The 20,165-nt window shown below is 44.5% G+C and overlaps 1 protein-coding gene across 6 annotated transcripts in view; it reads left to right on the forward strand.

Moving 5' to 3' along the window:
* The window catches only part of kif13a (kinesin family member 13A), a 97,512-nt gene that overhangs the window by 52,455 nt on the left and 24,892 nt on the right, over positions 1–20,165 (forward strand). For all 6 annotated transcript variants that reach the window (XM_060900450.1, XM_060900454.1, XM_060900453.1 and 3 more), the window contains 11 exons: positions 10,234–10,346; positions 11,829–11,940; positions 12,447–12,659; positions 12,946–13,056; positions 13,132–13,266; positions 16,201–16,331; positions 16,520–16,606; positions 18,396–18,571; positions 18,767–18,989; positions 19,094–19,256; positions 19,341–19,484. In XM_060900450.1, the coding sequence (XP_060756433.1) occupies positions 10,234–10,346; positions 11,829–11,940; positions 12,447–12,659; positions 12,946–13,056; positions 13,132–13,266; positions 16,201–16,331; positions 16,520–16,606; positions 18,396–18,571; positions 18,767–18,989; positions 19,094–19,256; positions 19,341–19,484 (1,608 nt within the window). The remainder of the gene's footprint in view (positions 1–10,233; positions 10,347–11,828; positions 11,941–12,446; positions 12,660–12,945; positions 13,057–13,131; positions 13,267–16,200; positions 16,332–16,519; positions 16,607–18,395; positions 18,572–18,766; positions 18,990–19,093; positions 19,257–19,340; positions 19,485–20,165) is intronic.

A 20,165-nucleotide genomic window follows, 5' to 3' on the forward strand; every position in this document is an offset into this window, starting at 1 on the left:
TCGGTAGGGGCAGGGGCCAATATGGACGCGAGCATTTTGTACCCTATTTGGAACGTTTCTTGGCGTATTACAGACCCTCCAGGATTTCGCGATGTTCAACGCAAATTCAACCAATCCCCGCGAATTCAGGGCGGTGTTGCAATTATATCCAATCACAGCAACTTTCCCGCAAATTTGACCAATCGTTGGCATCACCTCAAGACGACGTCGACAAACTACCTTCCGCCTTACTTCCAGTGTTGCCAGTTGGGCGGTTTCAAGTGCATTTTGGCGGGTTTTGAACATATTTTGGGCTGGAAAACGTCAGCAGTATCTGGCAACACTGCTTACTTCCGTGTTTCCGTTCAAGAGAAGCAGCATGTGCGAGTCAGTGTTTATGTAGGCTTAAATTCTGGTACTGAAAGTGTGTTATGTTTACAGTGAAGCACTGTGTGCACTTTACATTATTTTTTACTTAATACAAGAAATTAATGGATGCCAACATTTTTGCCAAAATGGTATTTTATTTTCCATTGTTTAGGCAGCTTCAGCATCATACTGTGAGATTCTGTTCAAATTGTTTTTTTTTCTTCTATGAAGCCTGAGCCATTTATTTTATTAGTTTATAATTATTGTTTAATTTAGTCTTCAGGAGAGACTGCCTGCACACAGTACTAGTATTAATAGGGTTTTTTTCTTACATGAAAGCTGAGGCATTTATATTATATTTTAAGGTAACTTCATGTTGTGCTGTGAGGTTCTCTGCACTTTAACTTTTGAACCAACAGGTGCATTTGGATAAGTAAAGCCTATTTTTCTGCATTTTTGTAGTCCTGGTAATCTTTTATATTGGTAAAGTTGTTTATAGGACCATTTCTCAGTGTCTTTGCTTTTTTTAATCAATAGTTTTTCAGTAATAACTTAATATTTAACATATCACTCAATTTTAATCACAAAAAGAGAAAATCGCAGCAATTTCTCGCAACTTTCACTTTCTCCCGCAATGTAATCACAACAAAAACCTAAAAAACACCGCAACTTTCATCGCAATTTTTTGGAAAACCCCCCGCAACATCAGACATTTTAGCCCGCAACAATCACAAAAAAGGCCCGCGGAATCCTGGGGGGACTGGTATTACTTGACTTCATGGTCTCAATATCGAAAATCTTGTACAAATTTGCAACTTCCAACATAATTATCTGGATATTCAACAGATTTCAGCATCGGATGAATTTGTTTTGACCGCCGCCATACTGAATATACGTCGGACCCGTTCGTGTATTTACGCCGCCCCGTTTGTAGCGTCCCAAGTGAGTAAAACCTGATCCAAGTCTTTCGCTAGGTGGCGTCTTACGGTCTATTTACGAATATTCGAAAGAGACAAGAAAACATGGGTAAGAAAAAAAAGAAAAATACATCTATTTTGTCATTCTTCGGCAGAAAGAGAGTACATTCACCTGAAAAAACTGATACCCCTGATACCCAAGGTAATTAGTCATACTAGATTTACAACAACAACTACTACTGCAACATCAACTACTACAACAGCAACCACTACTACTAAGGAGGAGATAATATAGATGTGATATATAGTGGCCTATGGTTGAATTCCAAAATATTGCCACTGATTGAACAATATCTCAATATATTTGGTTGAAGCATTGATTTTTGTCATCTACATTGCTTCATATGGCTTCTAATACCAAAAAAAAACAGAATTGAGAAGAAAAAAACAGCCCCTGGGCTGCCCCAGCTGTTCATTGGGCTCGCTTCGCTCACTAGGTTCACTTCAACTGAAGGATAATCACTGGGCCCCCCATTGTAGAAATGGGCCCGTTTTTTTCCCAGGAGGGGCCCTGTGGGCCCCTTGACCTGCAAAACAATCTGAGTCTCTGCTATTTGACCTGTAGTCTGGGGTTAGACACACACACACACACACACACTATTTGACCTGCAGTCTGTGGTTAGATATACACACACACACTATTTGACCTGTAGTCTGGGGTTAGATACACACACACACACACACACACACACACACACACACACACACACACACACTATTTGACCTGTAGTCTGGGGTTAGATACACACACACACACACACACACACACACACACACACACACACACACACACACACTATTTGACCTGTAGTCTGGGGTTAGACACACACACACACACACACACACACACACACTATTTGACCTGTAGTCTGGGGTTAGATACACACACACACACACACACACACACACACACTATTTGACCTGTAGTCTGGGGTTAGATACACACACACACACACACACACTATTTGACCTGTAGTCTGGGGTTAGACACACACACACACACACACACACACACACACACACACACACACACACACACACACTATTTGACCTGTAGTCTGGGGTTAGACACACACACACACACACACACACTATTTGACCTGTAGTCTGGGGTTACACACACACACACACACACACACACACACACACACACTATTTGACCTGTAGTCTGGGGTTAGATACACACACACACACACACACACACACACACACACTATTTGACTTGTAATCTGCGGTTAGATATACACACAAACACACACACACACACACACACACACACACACCAGTGGCGGCTGGTAGTCTTTCAAACAGGGGAGGCTGGTCGGTTACGATATTTCCAGATTTTAAAAGAAAAAACATCAATTTTGCCCATACTCTTGCCTCTGATCTGGCTGATTGTTGACAGGATCACAAACTGTGAAATAACAGGTTCTTTTGGCCCATTAGCCTACTGTCCAATATACATGATGGTGGTGTTGGGGGGGGGTATATATTTTAACATTTTATATTTTAAAATTGTGGCATGTTGTTTAAAAATTGATCATTATTGAAAGCAGCTCTTTGTCAGGAACCTCAGCAGTAGAGCTGGGGGCCACACATTTCATTCAATGACACTTTCCCTATATTTTACTTATTTTGACTGAGATGTTTTATTGACAATTTTGATAACCCTTCACTTTTAATCCAGGTCTGTAGTGTGAAATGTTCTCGGCTGTGTTTTTGTTTAAAAATGTTTTCCAAATTGTAGCGGTGTTTAATTCATATCCAGAAAAATATATATTCCATAAATATAATATACTCAGCATAAACATTTTAAATAGATTCTATATTTTTGGTCCATCCATGACATATTACTAAAGTAGCCTATTTACTGCTGTTGATGTGGGTCACTTGCTGTTAGCCAATTCACTTTCTCGTACCAGGAGAGCTGAAAGGAACGAGTATTATTCCCTACCTTTTTCACCAAGTCAGTTTGAGGCGTTGGTCTACCCTGCTCTTTAATTTTAATTTTTTCCTCGAAAGGAAGACTGGCAAATGGCTTCGCCAAAATTAAATCAGCAATGCTTGGCATCCGTGCGCAGCTTTCTTGCTAGCTGACTAGCCCCCTCAAGTTCAAGTTCAGTCACTCAAATAAATGAAACTTCTGGAACTAAGATAGCAAACTTGACAACACTATATTTACACTTTATTTACAATGAAAATATATACAAACTAAAAAAGCTGGTAGAAACCGTATGTAATGAATGAAATCGAAATGTAAGCTGATCTCTTACAATACACCACAGCACTTGCGAATCCGCATGGGACTGAACTGAAATTCACCGCTGCCTGTCTATAGTTGAAACGAGCTGTCAATCAAAGAAAATATCCGGCCGCTTTCACCAATCACCAGTCTCCTCGCGGAAAGCTTTGTCATGTCCCTCCCACTGTGAGGCTGGGAGTCCGTGGGCGGGCATTTTCGCAGTATTTGTCCAATAATCGTCTTGCATTTTGAGATTGAAAAGCGCAGAGCTCCCGAATGCCATTGAAGTCCACTGAGGCTGGGCTGCATCGCGCTGTCACGAGGGGGAAAAACTCACGCACACATTAGGCGAACTGGGGAAAGTTATAACGGAATGATTTCGCACTGTAGTTGGGTTGAGCACATATATTTCTATGATTCTGGATCTGAAATAGCAATGTTATAAGGTCGGCTATAACGTAAGCCTAGCGCAATTCATCCTACACGATGTTCGTCATTTTTAGAGGAGGCTGAGCCTCCCTCGCTGTCTTAGAGCAATCGCCCGTGCTACACACACACTATTTGACCTGTAGTCTGGGGTTAGATACACACACACACTATTTGACCTGTAGTCTGGGGTTAGATACACACACACACACTATTTGACCTGTAGTCTGGGGTTAGATACACACACACACTATTTGACCTGCAGTCTGGGGTTAGATACACACACACACTATTTGACCTGTAGTCTGGGGTTAGATACACACACACACTATTTGACCTGTAGTCTGGGGTTAGATACACACACACACTATTTGACCTGTAGTCTGGGGTTAGATACACACACACACTATTTGACCTGCAGTCTGGGGTTAGATACACACACACACTATTTGACCTGTAGTCTGGGGTTAGATACACACACACACTATTTGACCTGTAGTCTGGGGTTAGATATATATACACCAATGGCGACTCCTCCATTGAGGAAAGGGAGGAAGATCCTCCCTTAAAATTTTAAAGAAAGAATTTCCAGGACACATTAGTTTAAAAAAACGCATATAATTAATAGACAAACATTTAAAACATGTCAAAACAGTTGAAATAACTATATTTTATCAATTAAAAATGGAAGAAAAACTCGCCAAAATATCGTCCTCCCTAACCTCCTCATTGACATCCATTGTATGCGCTCAGAACATGGGCGATTCGCGGGCTCCTCTTTTAACATGGGAGTGAATGGGCGAAAGGGAGGCGATTCCTCCATTTGGGCGGGTCTATTTGCCTGTCATCAAGCAGCCAATCAGCAGAGCTGCATTCGTCAGTGCGGCCAATCAGAATGAAGGGATGAGTTGGCGGGTTGAAATCATAGCATACTTACTGTCAGTGTCACTGCCGAGCTAGAGTAGTGTCGTTTTGAGTAGTGCGGACAGCGGAGAATTTGACTAATTGTTGGCTATTGCTTTGTTGTAGTTTATCAACTTAATAAAACGCGATGGAGGAACGCGACATTGTGTACACAATGTTAAACACGCCATTTCAAACACTGGGTTATGAGGAGAAGGTTAGAATCAAAACCGAAGGGAGACCAGTTCCCCAACTTAACATTCAGAAACCGAATGGTAAGCTAAGTGTGTTTAACACCAACACCTCGTGGTATCGGAGATACCCATGGCTAACAGGCAGTGTCACAACCAAACGGCTGTATTGCTGGCCTTGCCTGTTGATGGGTAGCAAATCCCAAACATGGTCTGTGCAGGGATTTAATGACATTAAAAATTTGGACAGGGCCACCAAGCGCCACGACCAGACCAAGGAACACGTTGGTGCAGCTATTCACCTGAAATTGCTAGGCAGTGTGCCAGTTGACCAGCTAGTGGACGAGGGCGTGCGGATACAAGTGGCACAGCACAATGCTAAAGTGCGTCGCAACAGAGATACACTGAGGCGTCTGATTGATGCTGTGGCGTATTTGGGCATGCAGGAGCTGGCATTTAGGGGGCGGGATGAAGGACCAAATTCAGACAACAAGGGAAACTATAGGGAGCTGACGGAACTGATTGCACGGTATGACAATTTGCTGGCAGAGCAGTTGCAGTCTTCTGGTGTTTTTAGTGGCATGTCCTGTGGCATCCAGAACGACTTGATCTGTGCAATCGGCACGTCAATCAGCCACGAAATATCGAAAGAATTAAACGTGACTCCGTTTTTTTCATGGCAGATTGACGAAACCACTGATATAAGCTGTCATTCCCAGCTCTCAATTATCGCGAGGTTCGTGGACAGTCAGGGCATTATTCAGGAACGTTTTCTGGGCTTTTTCGACGTGTCTAGTGGGAGGGATGCGCAGTCATTGTTTCAGTTTGTGCAGTCCGAGATGTCCCCTTACAACTTCGCTGAGAAGTTGGTTGCACAAACTTACGATGGTGCTGCGGTGATGGCCTCGGCTGTCAATGGACTGCAGGCTAAAGTGAGAGAGGTTGCTCCAGCCGCTATTTTTGTTCACTGTCACGCCCACCGCCTGAATCTCGTCCTTAGTCAAGATGTCAAGGCCATACCCAAAGCGCGAGTCTTTTTTGCAAACCTGGGTGGGTTCACGTCATTCTTTTCCAAATCAAGTAAGAGGGTGGCACTACTTGAGGAATCTGATTGCGCGAGAATGCCAAAGACCGCTCCAACACGTTGGAATTTCTCATCCAGGGTCGTGAATACCGTCGCAGGTAACCATGAAAAATTGCTTAACACGTTTACCCGCGTTCTAGAACATCCTTCTATGGATGATGAAACAACTCGATTGGCGGATGGACTGAAGGCAAAATTGGAAGACTTTGAGTTCATGTTCTTGCTTTTTACTTTTGAGGAGCTGTTTGCACAGACCGACGTTTTATTTAACATACTGCAACAGAAAGTCATGGATGTTGCCTTCTGCAAACAGCGCATAGAAAACTTTATGCAGTTGCTTAATGAGCTGAAGTCAGACAGGGCTTTTGAGAAAACATACAGCAAAGCTGCCAGTCTCACAGAAGACCCCGAATTTGGTCACAGGAGAAAGAGAAGGCAGGGTGAGCAAGACCATCGCCAGGTCTATAAAACTCTCTATGACTCAGTGCATGACAGCATCAAGGCCCAACTCACACAGCGCTTCCAGCAGCTTGGCCGTTTGCATTTCATGGAGCTGTTAGACTTTGACAAATTTGAATCATTTAAAGCAGAATTCCCTTCTCGTGCATTGTCCAACTTGTCAGAGACATATGGGAATTTCTTTGATGAGGCCAAACTGGAGGTGGAACTGCAGCATTTCTACAGTGATGCAGAGATCCACTCTTCCCGAAAACTGTGTGAGGCTATCAGCTTCATGAAGTCAAACGGGCTTGATGAGGCAATGTCTCAGGTGTATAGACTCATGTGTCTGATTGCCACCATTGGTGCCACCTCAGCAGGAGTTGAGAGGAGCTTCTCATGTCTGAAGCGCATAAAAAGCTTCACCAGAAACACAATGGGACAAGAGAGGTTGAAAAGTTTAGCAGTCATGTCAATTGAAAGGAGGATGCTTAAATCTCTTCAACAAGATCCCCAGTGGTATGAGCAAGTCATTGACAAATTTGCCACCCAGACATCCAGGAGACTTGACTACTTTTTTAAATGAATTACTGTTTTAAATTTGACCCATTCACACCTCACATAGCTCATTCAACAAGCATTACACTACATGGTATTTCCCATGCTGATGTGTCCTCAAAAACATTTTACTTTTATTTCTTGCAGTAAGAAAAAACCCCATTTTTAACAGAGCTTATCTTTAAAAATATACAAATCCCCTAACAGTTGTAAACACCCACACAACTTCCAACCTCTCTCTCTCTCTCTCAACCATCCACCTATCTATTCACTCACTGTCCTCCCCTATTTTTATGACCACCAGTCGCCACTGATATACACACCAGGGCTTTACATTAGCACCCACCCACCCGCCAAATGCGGGTAAAATTTGGCTCTGGTGGGTAATGACTTTAGTCCCACTAGCCACTTTGGCGGGTGGTTTATTCTGTGGTATGACAATATTTTTTAATTGTAGTTTTCTCGGAAGGCATCTGATATAATAAACGCATTGCAGTGTAATATTACGCGCCGACAACTCCCATGAGCACCTGCATAAACATTCTGACAACATGTTAGAATTGTTTAGAACGTTCGTTAATGTCTCAGATAAAATCAGTGATATGGTAACCTGCGGTTAATGAACGAAGCAACAAAGTTGCTGATGACTGACAAGCGCACTATGTGGCGGCATATAGCTGGAGTTTCAAACCCTGCTGCTCGGGAAAAAGGGGCAGAGATGGTCAGGGCCGGAGCAGCATTTTAAAATCACCGAGGTCCGTGATGCACAAAGTGCGCGCCGAAAATCTCATCTCATCTCATTATCTCTAGCCGCTTTATCCTTCAGGGTCGCAGGCAAGCTGGAGCCTATCCTGGCTGACTACGGGCGAAAGGCGGGGTACACCCTGGACAAGTCGCCAGGTCATCACAGGGCCGACACATAGACACAGACAACCATTCACACTCACATTCACACCTACGCTCAATTTAGAGTCACCAGTTAACCTAACCTGCATGTCTTTGGACTGTGGGGGAAACCGGAGCACCCGGAGGAAACCCACGCGGACACGGGGAGAACATGCAAACTCCACACAGAAAGGCCCTCGCCGGCCACGGGGCTCGAGCCCGGACCTTCTTGCTGTGAGGCGGCAGCGCTAACCACTACACCACCGTGCCGCCCCCGCGCCGAAAATGTTCGACATATTTAAATGAGAGGGTGAATTACACATCACACAAGAGATCTATTCCTGAAATTACTTTTAATGGTGTTTGAACTGAATATCATCAGTTTTGAAAAAAAAATCATGTATGTGGCAAGAGTAAGAATAATTTAAGTTTGTTTAATGGTTTGATCTGGCCCAAGCAATGAGGACAAAAGATACCCTAACCATGTAGCCTATGTAACTAAGATACATTAACAATCTGGCATCCGTTACACCTACTGTACACACAAAAAAAAAAATTCTGGGAAAAAAATCAGTATATACCACCATGTTTTAGGCAAAGTTATCCAAGGCAAACATAAGTTGAAACTTTCCACTCTATTGCTTTGGCTTATCGAATGATTTATTTTTCAGGTCACAAACAAGGCAGGCTACAACTGCGCTGCTTCGAAAATGTAAATTGAACAGCTTGATGAAAGTGTGCTGATGGTTACCATGAAAAACCCCGTGTCTGTTGCACTGCATTCCTCCCCCGAGTCGCGCGCTCATTCGCTTTTGTGTTCTTGGTCTCAGAGCCACGCGCATCAAACGGACACAGAAGACAGAATCAACGTTTAACATAATTAACAATGCACTTTTTACGGAGACGTTTTAATGTTATTCTTTATTTTTTAATCCAGTTGAATATTTAGCATACAAATGTACTTTCAGCTCTTAAAAATGACCGAGGTCCGGACCGCGGGGGCCTCAGAGCTGGCTATGGCCACGGAGATGAACAAGACGCTAATAGAAAGATAAGACAGTTCAATGACAAATGGAAGCTCCGGTGAGATTGGCTAGTTCATAGCAAAACCGAAAATACCATGTACTGCGAAGACTGTAGAAAGTCTGGCAAAGACAGACACCAGTAATTTTAAACTTGAAACTATAAAGGACCACAAAAAGTCAAATGCACACATCGGTACTATAACATCAAAACATGCGGAGACGGCTGGTCGCTACAGGACAGCATTGCTTTCAGTCCCTGGCTGTCATGAAGTCGGCTGAGCTGGAGAGGATGGAGCTGCTGTTTAGAAACGTTCACACGATTGTAAAGAAGTTGATCCCACCCCAGCTATCAACTTACGGCCTGCTGGAAGCCTCAGGTCACGAAGACCATTTTTCATGGACCATTTAGACTCGTCTGATGATGAATGTAATGAGGACATTTAATGTCTCTCTCTACACATGTTCTCTCACACACACACACACTATTAATAGATAATACATAATATACATAATAATACTTGATAATACACATAATACTTGCATATCAAAACATCAAATGTTTTTCAATGATAAATGTTTTGAATTGGACTTTTAATATTAGAATCAGTTCAGTTGTACTGAATGTTATTTTTCATATTATACGATATTTCATATTGTAAGGGGCTTGAATTTGAGTTCAATAAACAGAATACTCTGTTTATATTTTTGTCTGAACTGGTTGCATGTTTTCATATAGGGAGCGACCTTAACAGCACTGAATACTTGAGTGCTACTGTAGAGATACATTATACGCTGCCATTCATAATTAAATCTAGAGCTTCCGAACTTTAACGTATCATGGTGAAGAAAAAACTGTGATTTCCTGGCAACAAAATTGTGGCTAGTGAAAAGGCTGAATGGCTAGTGACTCGGGAAAACCACTAGCCACAGTGGCCGGTAAGCAAAAAAGTTAATGTAAAGCCCTGATACACACACACACACATTATTTGACCTGCAGTCTGCGGTTAGGCACACACACATACACACACACAAAATATTTGACCTGTAGTCTGGGGTTACACACAAATATGCGTGCACACACACACAATATGATCTGCACTCTTAGTTATGCTAATTGTATGTGTGTGTGTGTGTGTGTGTGTGCGTGTGTGTGTAGAATTCAGGTGAGAAGGTGAGTAAGGTGAGTCTGGTGGATCTGGCTGGCAGCGAGCGTGTGTCTAAAACTGGAGCAGCAGGTGAAAGGCTGAAGGAGGGCAGCAACATCAACAGGTGTGACCACACACACACACACACTTTAGAGTCTGGACAGTGTGGTATATACTACAACACGTTGTATTACTTATATGGACCCTTTTCACGTGACGTCACGACAAACGCGGCCGCCATTTTGGACATGTACTACCAGTAGTTTACCACAGCCAACATTGAGGAACGGCAGCAAAGAAAGTTTTTACTTTCAGCAAGACTTCCATCATGCCACTATATTGTTGTGCACCTGGATGTAGTAACCATCAACAAACAAGGCAAGGGTTATCATTTTATCGGATCCCGACGGAGAAGATGGATAGCGGCCATTAACAGATTGGCAGCCCTCGGCATACCAGCGCTTGTGTAGTGACCACTTTGTTGGAGGTAAGACGAATAAAATTAGCCAGAAAAGGCATTACATTGCTGCTAACATTCTGTGGCGGCGAGTGTGTAACCAAATAGGCTAAAATAACCCATTGTAACCTCTTTGTTCTTCTGTAGTAGCTATTGTTGACTAGCTAATGTCAACAACATACTAGCTAGTTACGGTAGCAATGTTTACGTTCAGTCATTTGGATGACTGTTAAAACCTTTCAGTCTCAAGTTTTTCCTTTACTGTATTTACTAGTTTACTGTAATTATGATCTGGCAGCTATTTACACCGGATCCAGTGTAAATAGCTGCCGGAGCCAACGTCCGAGGTTCCAGAGCGCGCTCCGGCTTGCTCCCCCTCAAATTAAGCAGCGCGCTCCGGCTTGCTCCCGGAGTGCTCCGGCCGAGGTTCCGGAGCGCGATCCGGCTTGCTCCCCCTCAAATTAAGCAGCGCGCTCCGGCTTGCTCCAGAGCAAGCCGGAGCGTGCTGCTTAATTTGAGGGGGAGCAAGCCAGAGCGCGCTGCTTAATTTGAGGGGGAGCAAGCCGGAGTGCGCTCCGGAACCTCGGCTGGAGCACTCCTGGAGCAAGCCGGAGCGCGCTCCGGAACCTCGGCTGGAGCACTCCTGGAGCAAGCCGGAGCGCGCTCCGGAACCTCGGACGTTGGCGTGTATGTGTATGGCGATGGGTTTTTAACGACATAGGTATACAGATCATGTGGGCCGAAGTCAGGTAAAGACGAGGGCTTTGTGTACTTCCGTACGTCAGTGAACAATCCTGGTGGAAGCAGGTAAACGTCGTTCTCTAAGCCTGCTAACCTCAATTTTTGCAAATACCTCTCCCTCTGCTCGCCCTGTAAATGTCCTACGTCGCTGGATAGTGAAGGTGTTTTCTGCATCTCGCTCCTTTTTCTTTTATGTTTTTCGTTTGTCGCCTTCCTCGCATTCAAACTGATTCGAGCCGAAGTCCGCTACATGTCCAAAATGGCGGTTGCGTTTATGAAGGTCACGTGATTGAAAAGGGTCTATAAGACTGGACAGGTGTTCAGTTCACTATTAGTGAGCTTTGCTCTGTGTGTGTGTGTGTGTGTGTGTGTGTGTGTGTGTGTGTGTGTGTGTGTGTGTGTGTGCAGATCTCTGACCACTCTGGGCTGTGTGATCTCGGCTCTGGCGGATCAGTCAGCAGGAAAAGGAAAAAACAAGTTTGTCCCGTACAGAGACTCGGTGCTCACCTGGCTGCTGAAGGTCAGCTTTCAGAAACCGGGTGAAGTTTAAATCCTCACACCTTCACTGAGGAAAAGCCCTGTAGGGTCTCTGTGTCACACCTGACTGAGATCTCGCTCTTCTTTCTCTTCACCTCCACCCTCTCTTCTTCCTCTCTCCTTTACTCCTCTTTCTTTCTTTCTTTCTTTCTTTCTTTCTTTCTTTCTCTCTCAGTATGATGATACAGTATTGATATTGTGATAAATTATGTTGCGGTATACTTCACAGGTATTTGATGGTAAAACTCTTGATGTACAGAACTGTTAAGTCATTAAGATAAAAAATTATTTTCAGTATTAAATCATAGATTTTTCATTCCAGTAAAAAGATTGTTCGCATTCCTGTTTTGCTGGCAGATTGTGAGTGAATCTGATGAATGTATTACGAGGAAATTGCGAGGTGTAGAGATGAGGACGGTGATATGATGATATTTTCGCCGTATCGCCCCACCCCTGCGTCAGTCAGAGTGACGTGATGTTTTGATTCAGGATAATCTGGGCGGGAACAGTAAGACGGCCATGATCGCCACGGTGAGTCCGGCGGCGGATAATTACGAGGAGACGTTGTCCACGCTGCGCTACGCAGACCGCGCCAAGAGGATCGTCAATCACGCTGTGGTAAACGAGGACCCCAACGCTCGCATCATCAGGGAACTGAGAGAGGAAGTGGAGAAGCTGAGGGAGCAGCTCACTCAGGCCGAGGTGCAGAAACATTTCTTCACCTCCACCTTTCCTTCCTTCCTCCCTCCCTTCGTTTTTTCTGTATTCACCTCTTTTACCAAATCCATTTATAAAGGCTAATTTTATGCTAATTTCGATTTTTAAAAGATTGAAAAAAGAAACATTATTAAATAGCTTCTCATTACTAGTCATTTCAGGATACTACCATGACAACGGTTACTACGACAACACTATCTTTATTTTCTCGTTGAGTGGTATAATGCCTGAAGGCTCATATTTGATGTGTGTGTGTGTGTGTGTGTGTCAGTCTTTGAAAGCCCCGGAGCTGCAGGAGAAGCTGCAGGAATCAGAGAAGCTTATCCAAGAGATGACCGTCACCTGGGAGGAGAAACTCAGGAAGACCGAGGAGATCGCACAGGTACTCTAAACACACACACACAGCGCATTCTTTATTGAAATAAAATCTCAAAGTGCTATTAAATCTTTTCTTCAGGAGAGACAGAAGCAGCTGGAGAGTATGGGAATCTCTCTGGAGTCCTCAGGGATTAAGGTTGGAGAGGATAAATGTTTCCTGGTCAACCTGAACGCTGACCCCGCCCTTAACGAGCTGCTCGTTTATTATCTGAAGGTACAGTGACACAGTGCTCCATTAACGCCTCACGCCAAATATCTTTTCGAGTCCTGTATTTTGAGTCAGTATTTCTGCAGGGAAAGATCCAAGTACTCTGGGTCACTTTACACACCTGATTACTTTTATACAAATTCCACGAATCACCTGCGTGTAGTTCACACCTCCACATCCTTCTTGAGTTGAAGCAGCGTTTTTCGAAAGTGTCGAGGAGTGTGAAACTTGTATGTGAACCGGTTCATCAGAAAGCCGTAGTGTCGCTGTGTCTGGATCTGTGGCTGATGTTCATGAAGCTTCCCACAATCGTGTGCGGCTGAGACTGAACGCCGACTGCAGCGCTAACAACAGCCTTTTGTCCTGACTGACCTACAGGAAAAACCCCACATGCTAGAGCTGTTAGTGTGTGCCGCCTCCAGCAGGGCGCTGTGTTTACTAACTCCACCCACTCACACGCTGACCTTTGACCTTATGATGAAGTGCTCAAATGCAGCCCTTGTTCCAGCTACAATCCGGTCAGTTTTATTCCAGTTTTATATCAGTCTCCGTGAAGTCTTTTAGCCCTAGTAAAGGAGGTGTGGCCTCTGTGTCTGTCTCTCAGTGGAGGCGTGGCCTCTGTGTCTTTTGGTCCTAGTAAAGGAGGTGTGACCTGAGTTTCAGTCCAGAGAGGAGGTGTGGCTTCCCTGTCTGATTGTCTCGTCGTGTTTAGTCTAATTGGAGGAGGTGTGGCTCATGTGTCTGTCAGTCCTAGTGAAGGGGGAGTGGCCTCCATGCTTGTCAGTGTCTGTGAAGGAGGTGTGGCCTATATGTGTATGTCAGGCCAGTTAAAGGGGACGTGGCCTCTGTACCTGTCAGTGTCTGCGAAGGAGGTGTGGCCTATGCGTCTGTCCGTCCAGTTAAAGGGGGCATGGCCTATGTGTCTGTCAGTGTCTGTGAAGGAGGTGTGGCCTATGCGTCTGTCCATCCAGTTAAAGGGGACGTGGTCTCTGTAACTGTCAGTGTCTGTGAAGGAGGTGTGGCCTATGTGTCTGTCCATCCAGTTAAAGGGGACGTGGCCTCTGTACCTGTCTGTGAAGGAGGTGTGGCCTATGCATCTGTCCGTCCAGTTAAAGGGGACGTAGCCTCTGTACCTGTCAGTGTCTGTGAAGGCAGGGCTCGAAATTAACTTTTTTTCTTTGTGTCCCCCAGTGGTCCCGAATTCTGTGTTGTATTGTCCCGAATGGAAGCAATAGTGTCCCCATTTTTTTCCTCTCTGAAATAACCAGTGGTTAATATTATCATATGAAGTCTCATCTCATCTCATTATCTCTAGCCGCTTTATCCTGTTCTACAGGGTCGCAGGCAAGCCGGAGCCCATCCCAGCTGACCACAGGCGAAAGGCGGGGTACACCCTGGACAAGTCGCCAGGTCATCACAGGGCTGACACATAGACACAGACAACCATTCACACTCACATTCACACCTACGGTCAATTTAGAGTCACCAGTTAACCTAACCTGCATGTCTTTGGACTGTGGGGGAAACCGGAGCACCCGGAGGAAACCCACGCGGACACGGGGAGAACATGCAAACTCCACACAGAAAGGCCCTCGCCGGCCACGGGGCTCGAACCCAGGACCTTCTTGCTGTGAGGCGACAGCGCTAACCACTACACCACCGTGCCGCCCATCATATGAAGTTACTATTATATTTGTAACTATGCGATTTTGAACCCTTTATATCATTTTTACAATAAGTCACAAGACACAAGCGACACATGTCCTATACATCATCTACTTCAAAATTACAGTTATTGCATTTTCAGTTTATTAAACTTTGGCGATCTCACTGTATGAATAGATACCTGTTTATTTAAAGGGGCCAACTAGCTCATTCAGAAAATGTTTCAACTCCCTACATCTGCAGTACACTTTAGTTGAAAATAAGACCCCTTTTATGTTCATTTCATCTACTTATACCTTGAATATCTGTTGGCACTTATAAGGCCAACTTATAATTTTCACCATTACCGTTATCCATTTTTATGAACTTTCTGTTATCCATTTTTATGAACTTTCCGTTATCCATTTTATGAACTTTCGCTGCCGGGTGCAAATGTTAGCACCATCAGCATAGTGGCAGGTCCGAGCCTAGTTATGCTGCTGACTGACTAAACTTTCTGAACTAGAAAGACACCAAGAAAACTCACTTATTCTGTTGAACGGTATCTTCCGTCAATATCATCCACATCATTCCTGTTGTATTTTATAACGTGTCTAACAGTGTTCATTCAGTTGCTAGCGTTGCCTGCAGACCAGGCGATGACACTTTGGATCCTGAAGGTCCCGGAGACGTTATGTCTGGGCTTTCAGTTTCTTCCCCGCGGTCGGTCCGCTTCAACCACTTAAGCATTTTTGTTCTGGCAAGAGTCGGCGCAGCGTGTGCGGTAGCAATTCCATTCCAAGTCCATATAATGCGGACTCCGGCCGAAGATTCTAGAACAGAATGCGCTGCTCTGTAGCCTACGGATGCAGGTGCATCGAAAGTGTAGCTACTATGTATTTTTCGCTGTTAACGTTTTAAAATTAAAATTGACAAATTAGGTGAATGTCTACGTATGTGTTACGGCTTTGTAAATAATATTAATGTAGAACTTTTTTCTAGATCTATTTTTTTCCATTGTCCCGGGATTGTCCCAGATATGATAATTTTGTGTCCCGATGACATTTTTTATGGTCCCCGGGACATCGGGACACTGTTAGTTTCGAGCGCTGTGTGAAGGAGGTGTGGCCTATGTGAATGCCGGTCCTAGTAAAGGGGGTGTGGCCTGTGTCTCAGTTCTAGTGAAGAAGGCATGGCCTATGTGTCTGTCAATCACATTGGAGGCGTGGCCTATGTATCAGTCAGTCTCAGTGATGTGGCGTGTGTGTGTGTGTGTGTGTGTGTGTGTGTGTTCAGGAGCACACCCGTGTGGGAGCAGACACGTCTCAGGACATCCAGCTGTTTGGTATTGGGATTCAGCCAGAGCATTGCATCATTGATATCGCTCCCGACGGAGACGTCACACTCAGTCCTGTAGAGAACGCTAGGTCAGAACACACACACACACACACACACACACACTGCAGAAATACCCCTGCAGTAACTCACTATAGGTTCACCTCGTTATAAATTAGCACACTTCATTAAACCCCAACACAGGAAGAGCATTAGTGTAAAATGGTTTTACTTAAAACTTATTTGATATCGTGGTTTTTTTTCCCCTTTTCATCCACAGAACATGTGTGAATGGGACTACAGTTTACTCAGCGGTTCATCTTTGGCACGGAGATCGCATCTTATGGGGCAATAATCACTTTTTCAGGTGTGTGTTTTTTTTTTTTTTTTTGCACAGACACAGAAGTAGAATTATATAATACAACCCCGATTCCAAAAAAGTTGGGACAAAGTAAAATTGTAAATAAAAACGGAATGCAATGATGTGGAAGTTTCAAAATTCCATATTTTATTCAGAATAGAACATAGATGACATATCAAATGTTTAAACTGAGAAAATGTATCATTTAAAGAGAAAAATTAGGTGATTTTAAATTTCATGACAACAACACATCTCAAAAAAGTTGGGACAAGGCCATGTTTCCCACTGTGAGACATCCCCTTTTCTCTTTACAACAGTCTGTAAACGTCTGGGGACTGAGGAGACAAGTTGCTCAAGTTTAGGGATAGGAATGTTAACCCATTCTTGTCTAATGTAGGATTCTAGTTGCTCAACTGTCTTAGGTCTTTTTTGTCGTATCTTCCGTTTTATGATGCGCCAAATGTTTTCTATGGGTGAAAGATCTGGACTGCAGGCTGGCCAGTTCAGTACCCGGACCCTTCTTCTACGCAGCCATGATGCTGTAATTGATGCAGTATGTGGTTTGGCATTGTCATGTTGGAAAATGCAAGGTCTTCCCTGAAAGAGACGTCGTCTGGATGGGAGCATATGTTGCTCTAGAACCTGGATATACCTTTCAGCATTGATGGTGTCTTTCCAGATGTGTAAGCTGCCCATGCCACACACACTAATGCAACCCCATACCATCAGAGATGCAGGCTTCTGAACTGAGCGCCGATAACGACTCGGGTCGTCCTTCTCCTCTTTAGTCTGAATGACACGGCGTCCCTGATTTCCATAAAGAACTTCAAATTTTGATTCGTCTGACCACAGAACAGTTTTCCACTTTGCCACAGTCCATTTTAAATGAGCCTTGGCCCAGAGAAGACGTCTGCGCTTCTGGATCATGTTTAGATACGGCTTCTTCTTTGAACTATAGAGTTTTAGCTGGTAACGGCGGATGGCACGGTGAATTGTGTTCACAGATAATGTTCTCTGGAAATATTCCTGAGCCCATTTTGTGATTTCCAATACAGAAGCATGCCTGTATGTGATGCAGTGCCGTCTAAGGGCCCGAAGATCACGGGCACCCAGTATGGTTTTCCGGCCTTGACCCTTACGCACAGAGATTCTTTCAGATTCTCTGAATCTTTTGATGATATTATGCACTGTAGATGATGATATGTTCAAACTCTTTGCAATTTTACACTGTCGAACTCCTTTCTGATATTGCTCCACTATTTGTCGGCGCAGAATTAGGGGGATTGGTGATCCTCTTCCCATCTTTACTTCTGAGAGCCGCTGCCACTCCAAGATGCTCTTTTTATACCCAGTCATGTTAATGACCTATTGCCAATTGACCTAATGAGTTGCAATTTGGTCCTCCAGCTGTTCCTTTTTTGTACCTTTAACTTTTCCAGCCTCTTATTGCCCCTGTCCCAACTTTTTTGAGATGTGTTGCTGTCATGAAATTTCAAATGAGCCAATATTTGGCATGAAATTTCAAAATGTCTCACTTTCGACATTTGATATGTTGTCTATGTCCTGTTGTGAATACAATATCAGTTTTTGAGATTTATAAATTATTGCATTCCGTTTTTATTTACAATTTGTACTTTGTCCCAACTTTTTTTGGAATCGGGGTTGTAAATCTATAAGCAGTGTTCAGATTTAGCAGCGCTTTAGTCAACAGTTAATGTCCGTCTCAGTACAGAGCCATGCTGTTCAGTCATGAGTCTCTGTTAAGTCGGTGTATGTACGTGTGTCGTGTTTGCAGAGCGAACCTGCCAAAGCGTAAGCGCCGTGACCGTTTGAAGGACTTGGAGCGCGAGTCTCCCCGCTCGAGTTTCATCGACGTGGACGTGGAGACGGCGAGCGAGGCTTCGTCTGAGCAGGACTACAGCTACGAGTTCGCTCAGATGGAGGTCATGATGAAAACTCTGGGGAGTAACGGTATGTGTGTGTGTGTATATATGTGCCAACCTTCCCACGCACTACTTTGACGAATCAGAATCATTCAGTTCCGACACCAATGATCATTCAAATGCAGGTTTGTGTGCATCATCAGCGTTTTCATCCTCTGTTAAACCTCGGGCCAGACCTCTGAAGGTGAAATTGATTTAAATCCTGTTTCTCGTGTCCTCGTAGATCCAATCCAGAATGTGGTTCAGGTACTGGAGAAGCAGTATCTGGAGGAGAAGCGCTCAGCGTTAGAGGAGCAGCGTCTGCGTTACGAGCGAGAGCTCGAGCTCCTCCGTCAGCAGCTTTCTCCGGAAAGATCGTCCCAGCACCACCAGCGCAGCAACAGCGACCGCCTCACCTTCCCTACACACACGACACACACCAAGATGCGCCTGTGGACCGAGGAGAGGTATACACACTCTCATTTTAGTCTCGTTATTCTAATACGTAACAGTAAAACATCGCTGTTAGTCATTATTTACATATATTTACATGTTTCTGTGTGTGTTGCAGGGATGAGCTGTTCCGGCAGAGTTTGTCTCGGCTGCGAGAGCAGGTGATTCGCGCTAACACACTTGTCCGAGAAGCTGACTTCCTGTCGGAGGAGATGGGCAAACACACGGACTACCAGGTGACGTTGCAGATCCCTGCTGCGCACCTGAGCGCCAATCGCAAGGTGAGAACCAGAACGTCCTCTGACGTGGGCTGCATTTTGATCAAATCACCACTCAGAACTGAGCGTGTTGTGTTTGTGGTGCAGCGAGGAGCAATCGTGAGCGAGCCTGCCATCCAGGTGCGTCGCAAAGGTAAAGGCACGCAGGTCTGGACCATCGAGAAGCTGGAGAACAAACTGGTGGACATGAGGGATCAGTACAGGGACTGGAAGGACGGAGGACGGGACACGGTGAGAGACACAAACAAATGTGTCAGGAAAATATCCTTTAACAGTCGTGCAGCTCCTTCTGATGCGTTTCCATAGCAACAGCTCATTCACACAGACTTGTACATCAGACGCTCCTTTACATAAACAAGAGCAAAATCATTGATGTGGTGAAGTTTTTAGTAATTTATTTAAGATTTATGGAAGGAGTCTCCAGTGGGCGGCACGGTGGTGTAGTGGTTAGCGCTGTCGCCTCACAGCAAGAAGGTGCGGAGTTTGCATGTTCTCCCCGTGTCCGCGTCGGTTTCCTCGGGGTGCTCGAGTGTGAATGGTTGTCTGTGTCTATGGGCCCGTTTACACGAGGACGCTATCGGGTAAAAACGACTAAATATTTTATCAGAAGTGCCTTTCGTCTACACGGGGACGGCGTTTCCGAGGCTGAAAAATGGAAAAAATTGAAAACGCCTTCCAGAGTGGATAAGTTAAAAACAGCCCCCGTTGCATATCCGTCTAAACTACCCAATACGCCAAACTCTGCTCGGATCTGCTCACGTCGGGTACGCGTTTACGTCATACATATGCCATATACTGTACATGCCAGCCCGGGAAGTAAGAAAGTAAGTAAAAAAGTAAGAGCATGTCTGATTACATCGATCCAACGGACCTTCAAGCTGCTCTGGCAACTTTAATAAACGTCCAGGAGTC

This window comes from Neoarius graeffei, chromosome 19 (assembly GCF_027579695.1).
Source record: "Neoarius graeffei isolate fNeoGra1 chromosome 19, fNeoGra1.pri, whole genome shotgun sequence".
NCBI lineage: Eukaryota > Metazoa > Chordata > Actinopteri > Siluriformes > Ariidae > Neoarius > Neoarius graeffei.